Source organism: Aedes albopictus, chromosome 1, assembly GCF_035046485.1.
Source record: "Aedes albopictus strain Foshan chromosome 1, AalbF5, whole genome shotgun sequence".
Taxonomy (NCBI): Eukaryota; Metazoa; Arthropoda; class Insecta; order Diptera; family Culicidae; genus Aedes; species Aedes albopictus.
Genome location: NC_085136.1, coordinates 153,131,522 through 153,149,582, shown reverse-complemented (window position 1 = coordinate 153,149,582; position 18,061 = coordinate 153,131,522). Strand labels below are relative to the sequence as shown.

Sequence of the window (18,061 nt, the reverse complement as noted above, 5' to 3'; positions counted from 1 at the left end):
ACCCATAATTATAGGTGATCCATAATTATGTAATGACTGTATACAATTCACGAACAATAACAGCAGACAATAAACCAGGCGCGAAAGTATATGTACACTATTTGGCATCCTGGCGTTAGCTGTGACTAGTGGCGCGTTTTACCCCGCATCAAAACTAAAATTCTGAAAATCGAACTTTTTTCAAATTTGATTTTTTCAGTAGTAAAACATAAAACCGGTTTATGGTTTCTTCCATTTTGTTGGTGCTTCATGTTAGTGCCAAAAAAATGTGTATTATAAAGTGTTTCGTGGTTAAAATTGGACTCTTCCTTAACGTGGGCGTCTTACCCCCAGTTCCCCTACATGGTGTTCATTGATGGTGAAAAAGCTTTCGGCACAAGGGTGTCCCTGAGAAAATCATCGGTCTTATTGAAGCACAGTACATGACATTTTCGTGCAGAGAACTGCACAAGGGGGGGGGGGTGTTTGGGGGGGGTCTTGTCCGACCCCATCCGGGTCGTTGGTGGAGTAAGGCAAGGAAGTGTACTGTAACTGCTACTGTTCCTCATCGTTATCGATGAGATTCTGGTAGGTGCGATGGCCGATGGCGCCGATAGCTACATATATTCGGGAACGAAAGTGGTGGTGGGTCGGCCACACTCTGCGCAGGGACGGAAACGAAATCTGCAAGCAAGCTTTAGATTGGAACCCAATAGGTAGGACATCACAGCAGAGGCAGGCCCAGAGGCTCATGGTGGCGCAGCCTCAACAGCGAAATAAAGCTAATCGACATAAATTTTACCTGGGTACAGGTGAAGGCGATGACGGGCAATCATCCAGTATGGAAGTCTTCATTTTGGCCCTCTGCACCACCTTGGCTGCTCAGGATTGAAAGTCAGTAAGTAGTGAGTAAGGCCCCCGAGATGTTGAGGTTTGCTATGCTATGACAGAGAGGTTTGCTATGGAAGTGACAGAGCCTGTTCTAATTGCCAACGGCGGGGAAACCACCCGGAGATCTGTCAGTATGCCGACAGTATGCTTGTTTGATCGACACGGACGGGAAGGTGTTCGAGAAGATCATCCTACGCCCGTGCCAAACAGCAGCCAGGTTTTGAATATATGATCGCGATTGTTTGTATGGGCCCTCCCTCTTACCCCTACATGACAATACTACATAATACTACATGCATAACAGTAATGGGTCGGTCTTATTCTGGAACTATATGCAGGCAAATACTGTAACTATGTTGATAGCTAACTGTTTCTTATTTTCCTCTACACTACATACCCAATGAAGTCAAAACCCCATATTCCAATCGTTACCGTTATACCATTATTTCGTTCAAAACAACTTCATTCATCCATCACAATACTTGATAGCGGTTCCGTCAGGTTTTGTAAATATTCCTCCACCCGCACCCAAATGGGGGAAGCCAAACAGACAGACAGCAGTATGATTTATTACCAATCATAATTCACAAAATTCGCCCGTTGAGTCACGCCTTGAGCACTGACTGTGCCAAAGAAGGAGCCAAAGGGGTTGAGGAACGTCAAAATGGTTGATCATAATAATTGTATCAAATCCCCGTTAAAAAGAACCCGCCTCAGCTCAGTAGTAGGAGCAAGCGAGGATCGCAATCATTTTGATTCATGACAAAGGTATGCTGAATAAGTACAGCTCAATAAGTGAAACATTAACTCCCACGCGCAGCCGGTGATATGTTCTGAGATGTGGGATAAAAACACATTGAACGGATTTAGTGGATCAAGCTACGATTTTTCGGCGTTTTGGGGATTTGTCTGTTTAAGATTTGAAACAAAGAAAAAAGGCAAATGAAAGACATGTTGTTGAGCTTCTACTGCAATGAAACTGTTTATTATTTTACCGGTCTTCAATACAAGAATGTACAACTGCTTTTCGGTTTTGCATATTATCTTACTGATAATATTATCTAACATTCAGTGCGACTCACAATATGGCAAGAATAGGTTCCAAGAGAGTGATATACCATGGTGATTTGAGCAGTGGACGTGCTGTTTTCATGGATTAGCATTATGTTTACGATTTCTATCTAATAAATTAATAGTCTACTATCACATTCAATTACACTTTTCGTTTGACGCGATCCAATTGCTATGTGTTAAATCTAGCTAAATTTAGAGAAAGTTTCGTGTTGTATTCCTATGACTACGTTCCTAAATCTTACAAATACGTTGTTGCAGAAATGTGTTTGTATGGCATCGACTTAGATTATCTTTACTCTCCCCCTTTGGGGTCCGCACTCAACTAATGCTCTTGATTTCCATCCATTTGGAAGAGAGCTGACTTTATTTGGCAACAGTTACCTTCATACCATGTGAATCACCCTTCAAAGCGAGAGAAACTTTACTAGCGCATCATATATTAGGCGTGGGTTTATGTCGGAGTCCGCGGTATAGCGTACCCCTCGAAGGTTTCCGTCGTTGTGGCTGAGGACTCCGTACTCTCCGACAATGAAGCCATCGGATGTTTTCTCCTCGACGCGGTATTTGCGATAGTTTCGCCCTTCCACTACGTAACCCACTTTAGAGTCATCCGTTGATCCAGATACGGGCGCCAGGGTCTGCACTACGTTCGGAGTGCTCCCATTGCCGGCTCCTTGCTTTTCGACGTACGGATCTATAACCTCCGTGGGATCAGGAGTAGGTTTGTTGAGATTCTTCTTTGGAGGCTCGTGTACCTGTTTGGGTATGAACTTTCCTATCGCGTTGTGAATAGAGCTGCGTTCTTCCGCATCTGCCGGTGCGTTGAGTTCGTCGTATGGAATCTTGTCCAGGTCGTTGAATACGATTCGCTTCGGGCTGGTAGGAGGCTCTGTCGTTGTTTGCACCGGGGCAGGAGACGCTCTGGAAGGAGGATTATCATAAGCCGTTTGCCAAAAACTAGAAGGTTTAGAGTAGATCTTAGCTGGTTCAGAGTATATTTTTGCTGGTTCAGAATAGATTCTGGATGGCTCGGAGTAAAATTTTGCTGGTTCTGAATAGATTTTTGCAGGTTCCGACCATACTTTAGCCGGTTCACTATAGTTTTTCTCGGGTTCAGACCAAATCATGGGAGAACCGGGGTATAATGGTTCATTAACCATCGGTTTTAACGGTGCTTCCGTTGTATTAGAGGATGCTTTTCCATTTGAGAGATATTCTTCGTCGATATCTTTCCAAGTTTTGAGCGTTGGTGCTGTTTCACCAATATAGCTGTAAGAAACGGAACGAGGTTGATCACTCTCAGTTTTCTTGTCGTGGTAAATAACCGTCTGACGAGATGCAAGTGGGTCCTGTTTTCTATGCATCCGTCCACGGGTTGGTTGCATATGGATCTGCTCGGAGTCCAACGTCGTCATAACTCGATGGATATTACTCGACTCCACTCGTTCAGGCTCGGTTTGGTCCAGCCCTACTGATGGACCACTTTCTTCGATCATGAACTCACTTCGAAAGGAGTTCGAATGTACCGAACGATCTTCCTCATTCATTTGGAAGGCTTGATTGTTCTTCGGAGGCTCTTCGGTTTGATGACTAGCGAGGACAGTAGTTGGCACAGTACTTGTAATTGTGGCGCTGCTTGCAGTATCAGTTCCCATAGAAAGCTCTATAGTTGACATTGTGCTGTCCACCATTTCATTTTCCGTCGTACCAATGGAACTTAGACTGATCTCACTTGCAGCTACTTCCAAGTTTTCCATTCCTTCGATGGCTTCCGTTGTGGTCGTTGTTCTGGGTGTTGCCTTCCCACTCCGCGATCGAGTCCTACTCCTAAAGTCATATGATCGTGCCCCGCTACGAGGCGTGTCTTCATGAGAACTGAATAGCGCTTCAATCGGTAGAATGCTCTCCTCCTCTTCGGCACGTCCGTAGTAAAACTGACTAAACTTGCGTGACCCTCGATATGGATGAGCTGCCACTGTAGTTCGCTGAACGTCTGTACTTCGGCTAGCGTAGTTATTATTTCTACTGCTTCGAGAATCCGAATCCATTAGAATCGATAGGAACTCTTTCCCTGATAGAATATCACTTGGTGTAGGATAGCTGTAGACACTGTCAATTGTTGAAATCTGCAAAAAAAAAAACGAAAAAATGCGGATGTGAATGGATTGGACCTTCGCAGTACACACGATATAGGGATTCATTTGCCAATGATAGGATTCAATTAGAAGCGTGCTATAAATTAATGACCGTCGATTCAATAAGCATTACCGACGAAACGAGCAGAGCAAATTCCGCAACGGCAAATTAACCATAATTTATTTTGAATCCTCATTCTTCTGCTTCCATCTATTCGAGCGCCATACAATGGCCACACCTTTGTGTAAAACGCACGATGATCGAGAAAAACAACCATCAAGCGAACTTGATCGAGTAACGAAGACGCGGAAAGGCGATCCCCGTGGAACGGATCAAGAAAGAGGCAAAAACTGACCTTTGGGCGTGGTGGTGGCGCCGTATTGCGAACGTTCCGTAAGTAGCACTTATGTAAAACAGGATCCTTTGAAACCATGCGCGGTGGAGTAGACCAGCACTCGATTAGTTCAATGCTCTTTCGTGAGGGCACTTTTGATCCTTTCATCGTATGTATGTCTTGAGAACGGTGGCTTTGTCACAATAAAAAAAATAATAGAGATTGTCTGAAAATCACATTTTTCCCACCATTATTTCCTGTGACTGATTGTGTAAACTTCTGTTTGTGAACTCGATTTATGGCTGACATAAATCTGTTTCTACACGCACCACACGTTGCATGTGCTATATGAACCTGTATCTATCAATCGACAGAAAAACGGCACGCAAACCGCCACTCTAATTAAAGCCTAAACTGCTCGATTAATCTTAATTCGGCAGGCAGTATAGACATGTCGTGGTATATATAAATCCACACGGCTAAAAGGCATCGTGAGAGCACGCTTTAGAAATGGGCGTTTCCTAGGATTAGCATTTGCTGCGGCGGTGGTAAGATCGACAGGTAACCGGTACCGGTACGGGCGTGATTACCTATGCTGACAACCAGTGTACTAGCTTGCCCAACACGCTAGATAGGTACACCTTTTCACTGTCCTCCGTACAGGTATGTGAATTTACCAGCCAGAAGTGGTGGGAATATATTTATGATGAAAAGGTTCACAGTACTTTTGAGAAACAAAATGATATCCGGTTCTGTAGTATTTATGGATCAAATCTGTGTGACATGTGCCACAAACGGTATATATCAACTAACTACTTGACATTTCAATATTTCATTAGCATAATTAAAATCCAATTTTCAAGTTTGATTTTTGATCTATTACTCTGCATAATTAATCATTACATTAAATTTGAATGATAGAACTGATTCAATATCTGCTTCCATAAGACTTCGTTGCCGAAAGAATTTTTATCCGCCATCGGCGAATACCGTCTTTTCCGCCTGTTTTGTATTTCTTGAGCTGGTAGCAAACGGAGAATAATGTTAGTGCTCTCTACATAATAGTTGATTCTTTTTGGATGTTCGAAGAAGTCATACTTCCACCTTTCAAACCCCGATTGGATCCACTGGACATTTTGTAATACAGGCCCCATTGAAGTCATTAGCCTCGTCTCGGCAACTCCTCTTCCGATCTTCTTATGGCAGCGGTCAGGCTCCGAGCAACTCTAGAAAAGATCGGATAATCAAACCCGGATTAAACTTTGGTTGGAGTACGGAAGGGGGAGGGGGAGGGATCGCTTCTGGAACACGAATACGACCGCTATCTAAACCATTACGTCAAGATCGTCATAGGATACATGAACGATCAAATAGGACAGGAGGCCGACGAGCGAAAACAGCGAAACTGGCCACTTTCAATCATGAAACGATCACGCTCTGATCAATAAACGGCACTCTGACATTTTTTACGTCAGGACACACCGTGGCGCTAATATAGATTTTCACATGGTGATGTTCAAATTGCTTCCAAAGCTCTACGTCAATATACTTATACCGACGACGGTCGCCTCGGTAAGATCTAGAGCTGAAGCAACCATATGTCGCTACTTTTTTTCTAAGCCATAGGGTGGATAATATGCAGGAAAGGGAGGTCCAGGTAGTGTGGGGTTATGGATCAGGTATCAGTAGGTCGGCTCCAGAGACAAATGGGGTTATGGATAGTTTTCTTCAAAAAAAAAAAAAAAAGGAAGAGAAAGCCAGGACTAATCGTTTCTCAACCCACTCAATGGGCTAGTGTAAATCGCACAATCAAGGTTAACATTGGCACTCTGATAGAGATTCTCAATGCAGGCCTTTTTGCTTGCCCATATCTCGGTCTTCAGCACGCCTTTAGCGGCGGCGAACACCACCCACCGTTCGTTTCGCTCTTCCTCAGTACGGGCTCGCTGCATCCGCCGCCTAGCTCGTAGACAGGCACGGCCCAGGTCCGCAATCGCTTGAGTTCGCCAGTAAGCCGGTGATCTTTCATTTCTAGGGTGGACTTGTCAAGCATGGTCACATCGCACGTACGTGAGAGCACCGCTACCAACTCGTCACCGCTTAAATCGAGTAGGTATCGCTCACGGCGGAGTGGCTCCCTAAATACCCTGTCATTGAAGTATGGAGTCTTCCACCTGCGAGCTGCGAGGACTTGGCCTTATGGCTACTCCCGATTAGAAAGGCATAACAAAAATATAACAAAATTATATCAACGGTTGATAGATATATCACTGTTTGTTATATTTAGATTATTTGACAAAAATGATTTGAAAACCTGATTTAATTATATCAGAATTATAACAAAGTCAGTTATAATACAAATAAATTTATTTTGATCATCTTTATATAAACATTATAACCAGGGTATGAAAAACGGATCACGCTGAAAAACAAACGATTTGTCCTAAGCGGTGCATGTTGGTTACAAAGGCACTCCGCAACAAACGCATGTCAGGCGATGAGAGCAATAAAACAAAGATCGCTTGCCGTGCGTGTGCCGATATTCCGGTTTTTCTGCTGAAATTTTCGAGTCACATCATCGAATTCATAAACATTTGGACGAATTAAGACTGTTGCAATCCTCATAGTCGAGTTTCAGTTGTAAAACAATGCGAAAATCACGATGTGAATGGAACGTGACAAATATTCCTACCGTTTTTGTTGTGAACAAACTCGGGAGCGATCTTTGTCATTATCTGCAAACGAAAAAACAAAGCGTTGTTGCCGTGCCTTCTTTGTTGCCTATTTTTCGCTCGCGGTGCCACATTCTGCATACACTGATTATAACAAAGTCAGTTATAGTTTTGAAAATGCAGTTTATGTCAAATGAACATTTTACAGGTGGTGTTTGGTACGCAGTTACGCCGTTGTGCGGTACTACTGTGCTTGTAAAATGCAGTATTTTTGACAAGTTTGAATCATGATCCAGACCTTTAAGAAAGCTCAGATAGATATCGTCGCGCTTCTCTTGGATTCTCAGCCAGCTGCGTACGAAACGCGCAGCATCAGATCGCGCCAGACCGCACACGTATGGTTTGTACACGGTGTGCACCTTGGCTAAAACTGTTTTTACAGCCGCCGGGAGGAAGCTGTCACGTATAATCAGCCACCTTGTACAATCATCGGCGTCATCAAACATTTAAAAGCAGTTTTTTCGATCAAAGCAAAAGTCTTTGCTATGAAAATATATTCACTGTACTTTGCATGAGGAATAGAATGCAGTGAATATATTTTCATGGTCGATGTTTTGATTTATAGCGAGAAAACTGCTTTTTATTTTCCGAAAAATGATGACGGGTGCTTAAGCTATAAGATCATCAGTATCTTAGTGATGAGGCCACAATATTTAGGTCCTTGGTGAATGATTCTATATAGCATCGCACAACAACGTAATCAAAAAAAAAAAAGAGTATCCCAGCAGTTGTCATTGTAGGTGAGCCACACTAGAGTATCTAGTCAAATTGAATTCCCAACGTATGCAGTGATTTAACCCTCCTAAGATGTAAGGTTTTTCGAACCACGATGGCACAGTGCACATTCAGCATGCCTGTCTGAGTCATATTGACCCCAACATCTTACTAAGGTTAATGCAACTCTCATATGAAGCTATGATAAATGAGGCAACAAAATGGACATGAAAAGGATGACTTTCATTGAAACTGTTAACATTCCTGAAGTAAGTTTTAAGTTTCACAATTCTCCATAGGTTTTGCAGTTTGTAGTCCAATCCAAGATTATTTCAATAAATCATTCTGAAATTAGAAGTTTAATCAATGTTATTGAATTAACATGATACAACTAGATCAATTAGTCGTCTGCAAAATAAAATCACCTTAGTTTTTGAAGAATTGATTGATAACAAATTATTTGTGGAGCTTTGAAATTTATATTCAATTTCATCACACCATGTCGTTAGTCACGTTTCATTGCCATGCAATTAACGTCCATAGAAATACAGCTTCTTATCATCTGCAAGCATGTGGATAACTTTCAAAAATGATGGAAGGCCGTTGAAAAATAAGGCTAACATCAATGCAGGCCAAACATGTCCAAAGGTCTGCAGAAGAGAGGCTCTCTTTGATTTCTCTCTCTTTCGTTAATATCTCAGCTGTTTATTTGTATAATGATTGTCTCCTTGCATATAACGATGGTCAAAACAATCGTCTTATGGTTTGTACTGCAAAAGTAGTTGAAAAGTATACCATTACATTGCAATAATTGAAAGAGAAAGTGAACAAAGAGAGCCTCTCAAATGCAGATAGGACCTATTGAAATGTTTGGGCTGCATGATCCTGAAACCGATACTTATTAGTCCTGTTCAACGACGTAGGTTGAACTTGCTCGAACTTGCTCCATCCCGCTCTTTCTCGTTTGTTGACAAATGGGTAAGAGTAGGATGCAGCAACTTCGAGCAAGTTCAACCTACGTCGTTGAACAGGACTATTGTGTCATTCCCTATAGAATACCGGTCGGACTTCAATGATTTCCTTTAACTTCCACAATTTGAAAGCGGTTATTTAAATAGGATTTACTCAATGAAACAGAATCTCAACTGAAATCAAATACGTGTGATAATCTGTGCAGTAGTTCAAAATGAGAAACTCTGCTAAAAGCTTTTGAAAAACCATTCAATAGCAGAAGGCTATTTCGTTTTTACCAAAATGTTGATGGAAATCGTCATGCATTTTGAGCAAATTCCGAAGCAAATGCCGAATATGTGAGTGGGGGTATTTCTTGTTTAAACTATTTTTTCTGAAAATTAAAACATTATGTGAGATCACGAGGCAAAGCGAACGCCACAGAATTGCTTGTTAATTGTTGTGCCATGCAATGTTAAAATTGTGCTTTAAACACTTAATTTTTTATTTCCCAAGCCATCTAAATCTGACAATCACCAGAAATGCACACTAATGCCACAAAGCGGTGACATTTCCAACCACAAAACTATTGCATAACTTTGCCATAGGCAGGAAAATCCTTGATGGTGATAAGACTCAAAGAACACTGAGTTGAAGCGAGGCAGGCCAAGTCCCAGTGGGGACGTAGATCCATAAAGAAGAAGAAGAAGAAGAAGAAGAAGAACTATCTCTACAACTTTGATTGAGAAACGACATTATTATTTCTGGTCTAAATCATGAGATAAAGCCAAAATGCAGAGCAAATTCTTGAGTTACAATTATAACTTAAGAGCCAGTTCGCGAGAACCGCGACCCCCTTTCCAAAGGAAGTGGAATCGATGTGCTCCGATTGAGCTGAAATTTTCAGGGTATGGTTTTCCATATAAAAAATGATATCTGGCCGATTTTCAGATTTTTCCGTTAGGGGGAAGTGGGGTAAAATAGCCCTCAAAGATTTCATGTCTAAAAATAGGTAAAATCACTGAATTCGCAATAACTTCCGCAAAAGTTAACGGATTCAGATGAAATTTTGCATGGACACTCTACTCCTATGGCACTTCCATTTAAGCCAAGCGTTGGATATTCTTTGATATTTAATTTGAAGAAATAGGTTATTTTCATATTTTTTTTGATGATTTTCAGGGCGCCTGTTTTCGTACCAACAGAACTAGGATGAAAAGGATGAAGGATTACCCTAGAGCTTTCATTTGATATGTGACCCAAAGGCGCCAACTTAAAAACTTTCGAAAAAAAAATTTTTTTCTCGGGGTATGCATTTTACCCCATATTTTTGTGTCTAAACTAGTCTAGAAGTGTTGTCGCAAATTATGATAACGTTATTTAACTTTCAAGGGTTTTTCTCTAATATTAATTCAACAGAAAAATGATGACCAAGAAATGCAATTATTAGATTTTTTCATTTGGGGAAAGTAGGGTAAAACCATAGACTAATTTCAAGACCTCGATGTTCCAAAGAAAACCATTAAATTTTCGGTGTCCAGTCCGGTACCCAACAAATATTCATTACCGTGTATTTTTTTCCGTGTAAATTGCCTTTTGTGTAAATTATATTTAGCGTGTTACACCGATCTGACAGCTCTGACAGCAAGGGACTAAACATAAATTACGTAAAGTGAGTACCGAGGATTGTTCACAATTTGCGAACTTGACTGCGGAAAAAATCGCGACCATGACGCCGTTGGTAAAACGGACTTTTTTTTTTTTCCTCCCCTGTTGGGGAAATTAAGCCACTGCGTCCAATAGGCTGAACTTTTGTGGCATGTCCCGTTTTGATATTCGCATCTAGCCAGCTAATTACCATGTGTCAAATAATCAGCTACTGCCACGACGCGTCGTCTCCCAGTCAGGTGCAATGGAATTGATAAACTCCAAGACCTTCCCAGGTTTTGCAGACCAGATCTCACTGGGTTGCAAGCAACCACTATTTAGAAATCTTTGCCTGCGCGTGTATAAAGCACCACAACTGCAAAGCAGATGTTCCGAGGTTTCACGTTCCGTATTACAGAAACGACAGATATCACTCTGAATATGGCCAATATTTTTCAAGTGATACCTGCTCGGGCAGTGTCCAGTTACTAGGCCAGTGTATGTACATAGAGCTCTCTTGTTGAGCTGTAAGAGCTTTTTGGTTTTATAAGCATTTGGTGTTATAAATCGTTTTGACTGATTGCAATTTTTGACGTCCATCCAATTGGATATCACCCTCTGCTCAGCCCAGCGTTTCAGGTCCATTTTAATTGTACAGTTTGATATACCACAGAATGGTTCTGGGCCAGCAAACTGTAAATTACCACTTTTAGCAAGCTCGTCTGCCATTTCATTCCCTTCAATGCCACAGTGACCTGGAACCCAGTATAAGTTTACTGAATTCCCTTGGCACAGCCTGCGCAGTGAAAGAATGCATTCCCAGACAAGCTTTGAAGTACATTTGTAAGCGCACAATGCTTTTAGTGCAGCTTGACTATCTGAGAAAATACAAATATTTGCATATCTGTATTTTCTCTCAAGGCAGATATTTGTGCATTTCAAAATAGCAAGAATCTCTGCTTGAAACACCGTAGGATAGTGTCCCATCGCCACTGAAATTTGTATTCCAGGGCCGTAGATTCCTGCTCCCGTTTTTATTCCAACTTTTGAGCCATCTGTATAGAATTTGATTGATCCTTGACGAACAGTGGGACCTCCGACTTCCCAATCTGCACGAGTTGTTTCGTGCAACTTGTAAGGAACATCATGGTTCTCCACAGGTTTCATCCAGTCGTTAATCATTTTCATTACTGGCCTATTTTGGAAATATTGTGAAATGCTCAGGTGACCTACAAGATCACCTGGCATAAACTTTTCAACTCGTTCAAGTCTCAGCAATTCCTTTTCTGCTTCTAATTGCACGTACTCGTGTAAGGGTAGCAGATTGAGAATCGCATCTAAAGCTTTTGATGGTGTGCTTCGCATCGCTCCTGTAACAGCAATGGACGCAAGACGTTGAATTTTCGCAAGCTTTGATTGCGTGGTAGCCTCTTTTGGTTTTGGCCACCAGACAAACGAAGCATACGTCACTTTTGGGCGGATTATGGCAGTATAAATCCACATTATCATTTTTGGTTTCAAGCCCCACTTCCTGCCAATAGTTTTGGAGCATAACCAGAACGCACTTGTTGCCTTACCGATCACGGACTCAATTTGAGCATTCCAGTTCAGTTTAGCATCCAGTATCAAACCTAAGTATTTGACTCGATTACTAGGATGAATTTATATCCCGCCAAGCCGAAAAGCTTTTAGGTTGATCTTCCTTCTTCTAGTGAAAAGGACAATTACGACTTTTGACGGGTTGATGCTAAGGCCCTCCTTAATACACCATGAATGTGTATAGTTTAGAGCCCTTTGCATTCTCTCCGAAACAGTTTCGTCATACTTTCCTCTCACTATTATGACTATATCGTCTGCAAAGCCCACAACTTCGAAACCTTTTTCCTTCAAGCTTCTTAGAAGATCGTCTACAACCAAGGACCACATTAGTGGTGAGAGGACTCCTCCTTGAGGGCAACCTTTCGCTGCCCTTACTGTTATAGAAGAACTTCCCAGCTCAGAGGTGATTTCTCTTTTTGCAAGCACAGTATAAATCCAATGTATGATACATTGGTCGAAGTTTTTGTTCTCCATGGCACGCTTCATAGATGAATAGGAGGCATTATCAAATGCTCCTTCTATGTCTAAAAAGGCGCATAGAGCTATTTCTTTTGCTGAAAACGTTTTTTCCACCTTTGTTACTAGCGAATGAAGTGCCGTAACCGTTGACTTACCAGATTGATAAGCAAACTGGAAGTCAGATAGGGGATGGTGTTTTATGTAAGAAGAATTGATAAAATCCTTCAAAACCTTTTCCATAGTCTTCAACAAAACTGAAGAAAGACTAATTGGCCTGTATGCTTTGGGATGCGTCTTGTCTCGCTTCCCCTTTTTTGGTATAAAGATAACTTTTACAAGTCTCCATTTTGATGGAACGTAATTCAATCTTAAACTAGCCTTGAACATCTCAATTAGTGATGGAACCAACACCGCTTCTCCATTTTGAATCAGTGCTGGAAATATTCCATCAACTCCTGCAGATTTAAAAGGCTGAAAAGATCTAATTGCATTTCCCACTCTGGCCTTCGTGAAGATTTCATCAGCTAAATCTGAGGCGGTGTTTATTGTACTAGTTGACTCCGATGAGTTTATACTAGGACATCCTTCACCTTCCTCAGATATAGTATCATTGGAATCCACACTTAGAACCGAACCTGGAAAATGGGTTTCCATCATTAAATCCAAAGTTTCACGAGGAGTTTTGGTAAAAGCTCCATCGTCGCGCTTCAGGTTTCCCAATTCATTTGAATGATCTTTTGCAAGCGTTTTATGTAGTCTTGCAACTACAGGAGTGCTGTTTATGTTTTCACATGTCAGCATCCAAGATTTTCTTTTCGATTTTCGTATTTCGTTGTTGTAATCAGTCAGGGCTTTCCTGTACTGAGTCCAATCCCCCGTTTGTTTCGCTCTATTGAACATTTTACGAGAAAATTTTCTAAGGCGATCCAGTTTTAAGTTCCACCATGGCACGTCTCTAGTAGAAGACGATTGTATGGTGGGACAACTTCTGTTAAAGGAATTGATGATACTTTCATTTATCCTTTGAGAAAATGATTCTAACTTTTGGGTTGAATCAATAGTTTCTCCCATTGTAAATGAATGCGTATTCAACAATTCTACATATTGATCCCAGTTTGTCCTCCTGGGATTTCTAAATGCGATTCTAGAATAATCTCCACCACTCCAATTGAAGATTATGTGTTTATGATCAGATAGAGAAATCTCATCTGACACGTGCCAGTTTGTGATCTTGTCAAAGATTGCAGCATTGCACAGTGTTAGATCCAAGACCTCTTGTCTGATTGCATTTGAGAAAGTAGGTTTATCACCATTATTGCAAATGTCTATATTGTTCGAGACAGATACTCTAATAGTGACTCACCTCGACTGTTAATATCCGTACTACCCCAAACCGCGTGATGTGCATTGGCGTCACAGCCAATGATAAACGATTTGTTGTTTTCTTTACAGAATTGGACAAATGATGCGATCTCAGGAGGAGGTGCCTCAGGAACATCACCAGGAAAGTAAGCTGAAGCCACAGCGATCTCAGTTTTACCCCTAGTGGTTGGTACCTCTACCATGATCGCAACAATGTCCTTTCTGATAAACTCTGTAATAGGATAGCATTTTAACGTTTTGCGTACTAAGACAGCGGTTCTGGGTGAATCTTGTTGCTCATCATAAAATATTTTACTATTTTGTGTCAGAACTCCAAGAATCTTTCGTTTATTGGACCATGGCTCTTGAATAAGCGCCACTTCCAGTCCTTCTTTTTTAAACCTTCGACTCAACACAGCAGAAGCACCTTTTGCGTGATGAAGGTTTACCTGTACGAAGTTAATTCCTGCCATAAAAATTTCATTTACCCACTTTTATTAAGCCTCGGAAATGAGACGTAAGAAAAGTGGCCGATTATCCCGGAGACAAATAAGGTCCACTGCGTCATTGCTCCGTTTAACACAGTAAGGGCAACATACTGTGGAGGGTGCCATGGTACTCCACAGGCTCCGTTCACGGTTAAGTTTTTATAAGACCCCCCTAACCATTCATTCCTAGGCACGGTACGCTTAACACCATGAATTAGGGGTCGCTTGTTTGGTGGACTTTTACCACCGGATTAGGCAATCCGTAGTGATATTCTTAGCCAGTTGAGGGAACTGCTACCGTCACTACACGGCTATCTAGGCTGATCGGGAATAGAAATTAATATTGATGATCAACTTCTTTAGAGCCCGAACAGCCAAGAAAACGGACTTACTCAACCTCCTTTCGAAATAACGTTGACACGATGTTCTCTGATCGGATTCGAATTTTCAGAGTTCTTTGTTCTACTCAAGAATAGATGCTTTATCACATATTATTTTTTTATTCTAGAGAGGATAACGGGGTAAAACAATTCTCAGAAAAAAAAAATGTTGAAAATAATCAAAATTTCAAAACCTACAAATGCTTTGGTAAAACTTGGCGAAATTTCATGAAATTCGAAAAAAATTCTTAATTTTAATTGCTTATTCAAATGAGCAAGTCTGACAACATTTTGACGTCGAGAAATGTCACAGATTAGCACGTGTGTGATTTACCGGATTCTTTCTCGATTTTTCTTTTGACATGCATCTACGGTTCAATTTTCTCTTTTTTCTCGTGAAAGTTGCTGCAGTGCCAATGTGTTTCTTGGGTGACTTTGATGAAAAATCGAAACTGAAACAGTTAACGCCAGAAAACTGATTTTTCTTGAACCACCCTAAGCTTATTCAGAAAAATATCTCTGGATCGGTAAATTTTAAAGCTACATAAAAAGTGTTTTCAGGAAATTTGCTCAAAGTTGATAGATCTACAACTTTCCCGAAGAATATATACAGTTATTCTTACAAATAAAAAAAGTTTGGTTCCCAATTTCTTTGAAAATATGAACCACCCTAATTTTTATGTACATTGAAAGAGGGCCTGATTTTTGGGAACAACTTTGTAGAAGACCATATTTTTCCAAAAAATCATTTGAAGGCGCTGAATGCATCTTTCCTCGTAAATCTTTTTCGTGGACCATTGTGCACTGCTGCCAACTTTCACGAGAAAAAAAGAGAGAAAATTGAACCGTAGATGCATGTCAAAAGAAAAATCGAGAAAGAATCCGGTAAATCACACACGTGCTAATCTGTGACATTTCTCGACGTCAAAATGTTGTCAGACTTGCTCATTTGAATAAGCAATAAAAATTAAGAATTTTTTCGAATTTCATGAAATTTCGCCAAGTTTTACCAAAGCATTTGTAGGTTTTGAAATTTTGATTATTTTCAACATTTTTTTTTCTGAGAATTGTTTTACCCCGTTATCCTCTCTAGAATAAAAAAAAATGTGATAAAGCATCTATTCTTGAGTAGAATAAAGTACTCTGAAAATTCGAGTCCGATCAGAGAACATCGTGTCAACGTTATTTCGAAAGGAGGTTAAGTAAGTCCGTTTTACCTTACTTTCCCCAAATGAAAAAATCTAATAATTGCATTTCTTAGTCATCATTTTTCTGTTGAATTAATATTGAAGAAAAACCTTTGAAAGTCAAATAACGTTGTCATAATTTGCGACAACACTTCTTTAGACACTAAAAATATGGGGTAAAATGCATACCCCGAGAAATTTTTTTTTTTTTTTCGAAAGTTTTTAAGTTGGCGCCTTTGGGTCACATATCAAATGAAAGCTCTTGGGTAATCCTTCAAAACGTAGTACTCAGTTTTTCATCCTAGTTCTGTTGGTACGAAAACAGGCGCCCTGAAAATCATCAAAAAAAATATGAAAATAACCTATTTCTTCAAATTAAATATCAAAGAATATCCAACGCTTGGCTTAAATGGAAGTGCCATAGGAGTAGAGTGTCCATGCAAAATTTCAGCTGAATCCGTTGAGTTTTGCGGAAGTTATTGCGATTTTAGTGATTTTACCTATTTTTAGACATGATATCTTTGAGGGCTATTTTACCCCACTTCCCCCTAACGGAAAAATCTGAAAATCGGCCAGATATAATCTTTTGTATGGAAAACCATACCTTGAAAATTTCAGCTCAATCGGAGCACATCGATTCCACTTCCTTTGGAAAGGGGGTCGCGGTTCTCGCGAACTGGCTCTTAACTTTGAAGTTACGTAAACTCGTCTAAGATGGAGTATTATATCTGTGGTATTGATCTCCGTAGGCAAATTACTTAACTGGTCGATATTCTCAAAGATACAGCACTAAATATGCAGAGGTGTCCATTATGCCCCGATGGGTGTCCATTTCGCCCCGTACCTTTCCTGCCAGCCCAAAAAAACACACGGTTTTCAATTCATTATTTCTTCTCAATAATGCCATTCTACCAGCTTTGAATGATAGAAATACGTAGGAAACAAGTTAAAGTTGAAGGATAACTGATAATATGTTAAGTTTTTGTCTGTTATACAGGTCAAACATACTCATTTGCTTAGGGTGTCCATTATGCCCCTAATCCCCCTACTACGGCTAATGGCGCTCCGGCTACTGCTATAGAATCTTAATATCAATGGTGTTAGGGCATTCGGCTGAAGGCTGTTGGGTCGAATTTCATTTGGTCGAAGTTCATTAGGTCAAAAAGTTATTTTGCCGAATGGCCATATTTTTTTCGTTTTCTTCTTTTTTGCAGTTAAAATAATTGTTGAAGTTGGAGCTACTGTATTTTAACCATGAATCTCTCCTTCTTTTAAATATAGCAACAATAAACGGGTTAAAGATCTGTTATTTCTTCAATAATTAACTATTAGTTCCGCAATACCAATATTGCTTCATGGTTGTAACATAATCAACGATTTATGCTTAAAACTAGACTTATAATGAAACTAGAAAGATTAGCCTGTATTCAGAAGAAGGAAATATTCACTATGTGAACTAGAGAAAATAGTTTCGTTGTGGAAAAATAGTTTTTTGTACCGAAACCGTTGATGTTCAACTAGTGAATTTTGCCTTCTTTTAAACATAGGCTGTTCTTCTTAGTTAGTAAGACTAGATTTTTACATTTATTGTTCATTACGGTAAAACAATAAGGCAATATTAAAATTGTAGAAATATCAGCAAATTATTGGAAAACCGAACAAATTTAAGAAACCATTCCTATCCTTGTTCCATAATCACTGAATTGCGATTCTTGATCATCATTCTACGCACTTATGGCCTAGTTACATCGAAGTCTCGCGCTTAGTATCATACAGGCGTATCTGCAATGATCGATTTCTCTTCATCGATTTTCTCCTTGCTCAATAACTACCGGTGAATCATTTCCAGTGGTTTTCGTTGTTCTAGACTATGGCTATCCTTTATCGAGATCATCCTAGCAGTGAACATATTGGATTATTGTAAAAAATTGAAACTGACGACATTTTTTTATGTTAATGGATTAAAATATATCTTCCAAATTCTCACAATCACATCTTTAGTTTCAATTAATTCTTAGAAAATGGAGGTAATTTATATTTGCCCGAAAGTACCATTTCCCAGAATGTACCAATCCCCAGAATTGAATATTTAATATTAAATTCTGGGGATGGGTACATTCTGGCAAAT

The 18,061-nt window shown here is 40.2% G+C and overlaps 1 protein-coding gene across 1 annotated transcript in view; it reads right to left on the bottom strand.

Moving 5' to 3' along the window:
* Nucleotides 1–512: 512 nt before the first annotated feature.
* The window catches only part of LOC115260965 (uncharacterized), a 111,045-nt gene continuing 93,496 nt past the window's right edge, over nucleotides 513–18,061 (bottom strand). Inside the window, exon 3 of the mRNA XM_062845608.1 lies at nucleotides 513–4,070. Coding sequence (XP_062701592.1) covers nucleotides 2,349–3,992 — 1,644 coding nt within the window. The 5' untranslated portion in view covers nucleotides 3,993–4,070 and the 3' untranslated portion in view covers nucleotides 513–2,348. The remainder of the gene's footprint in view (nucleotides 4,071–18,061) is intronic.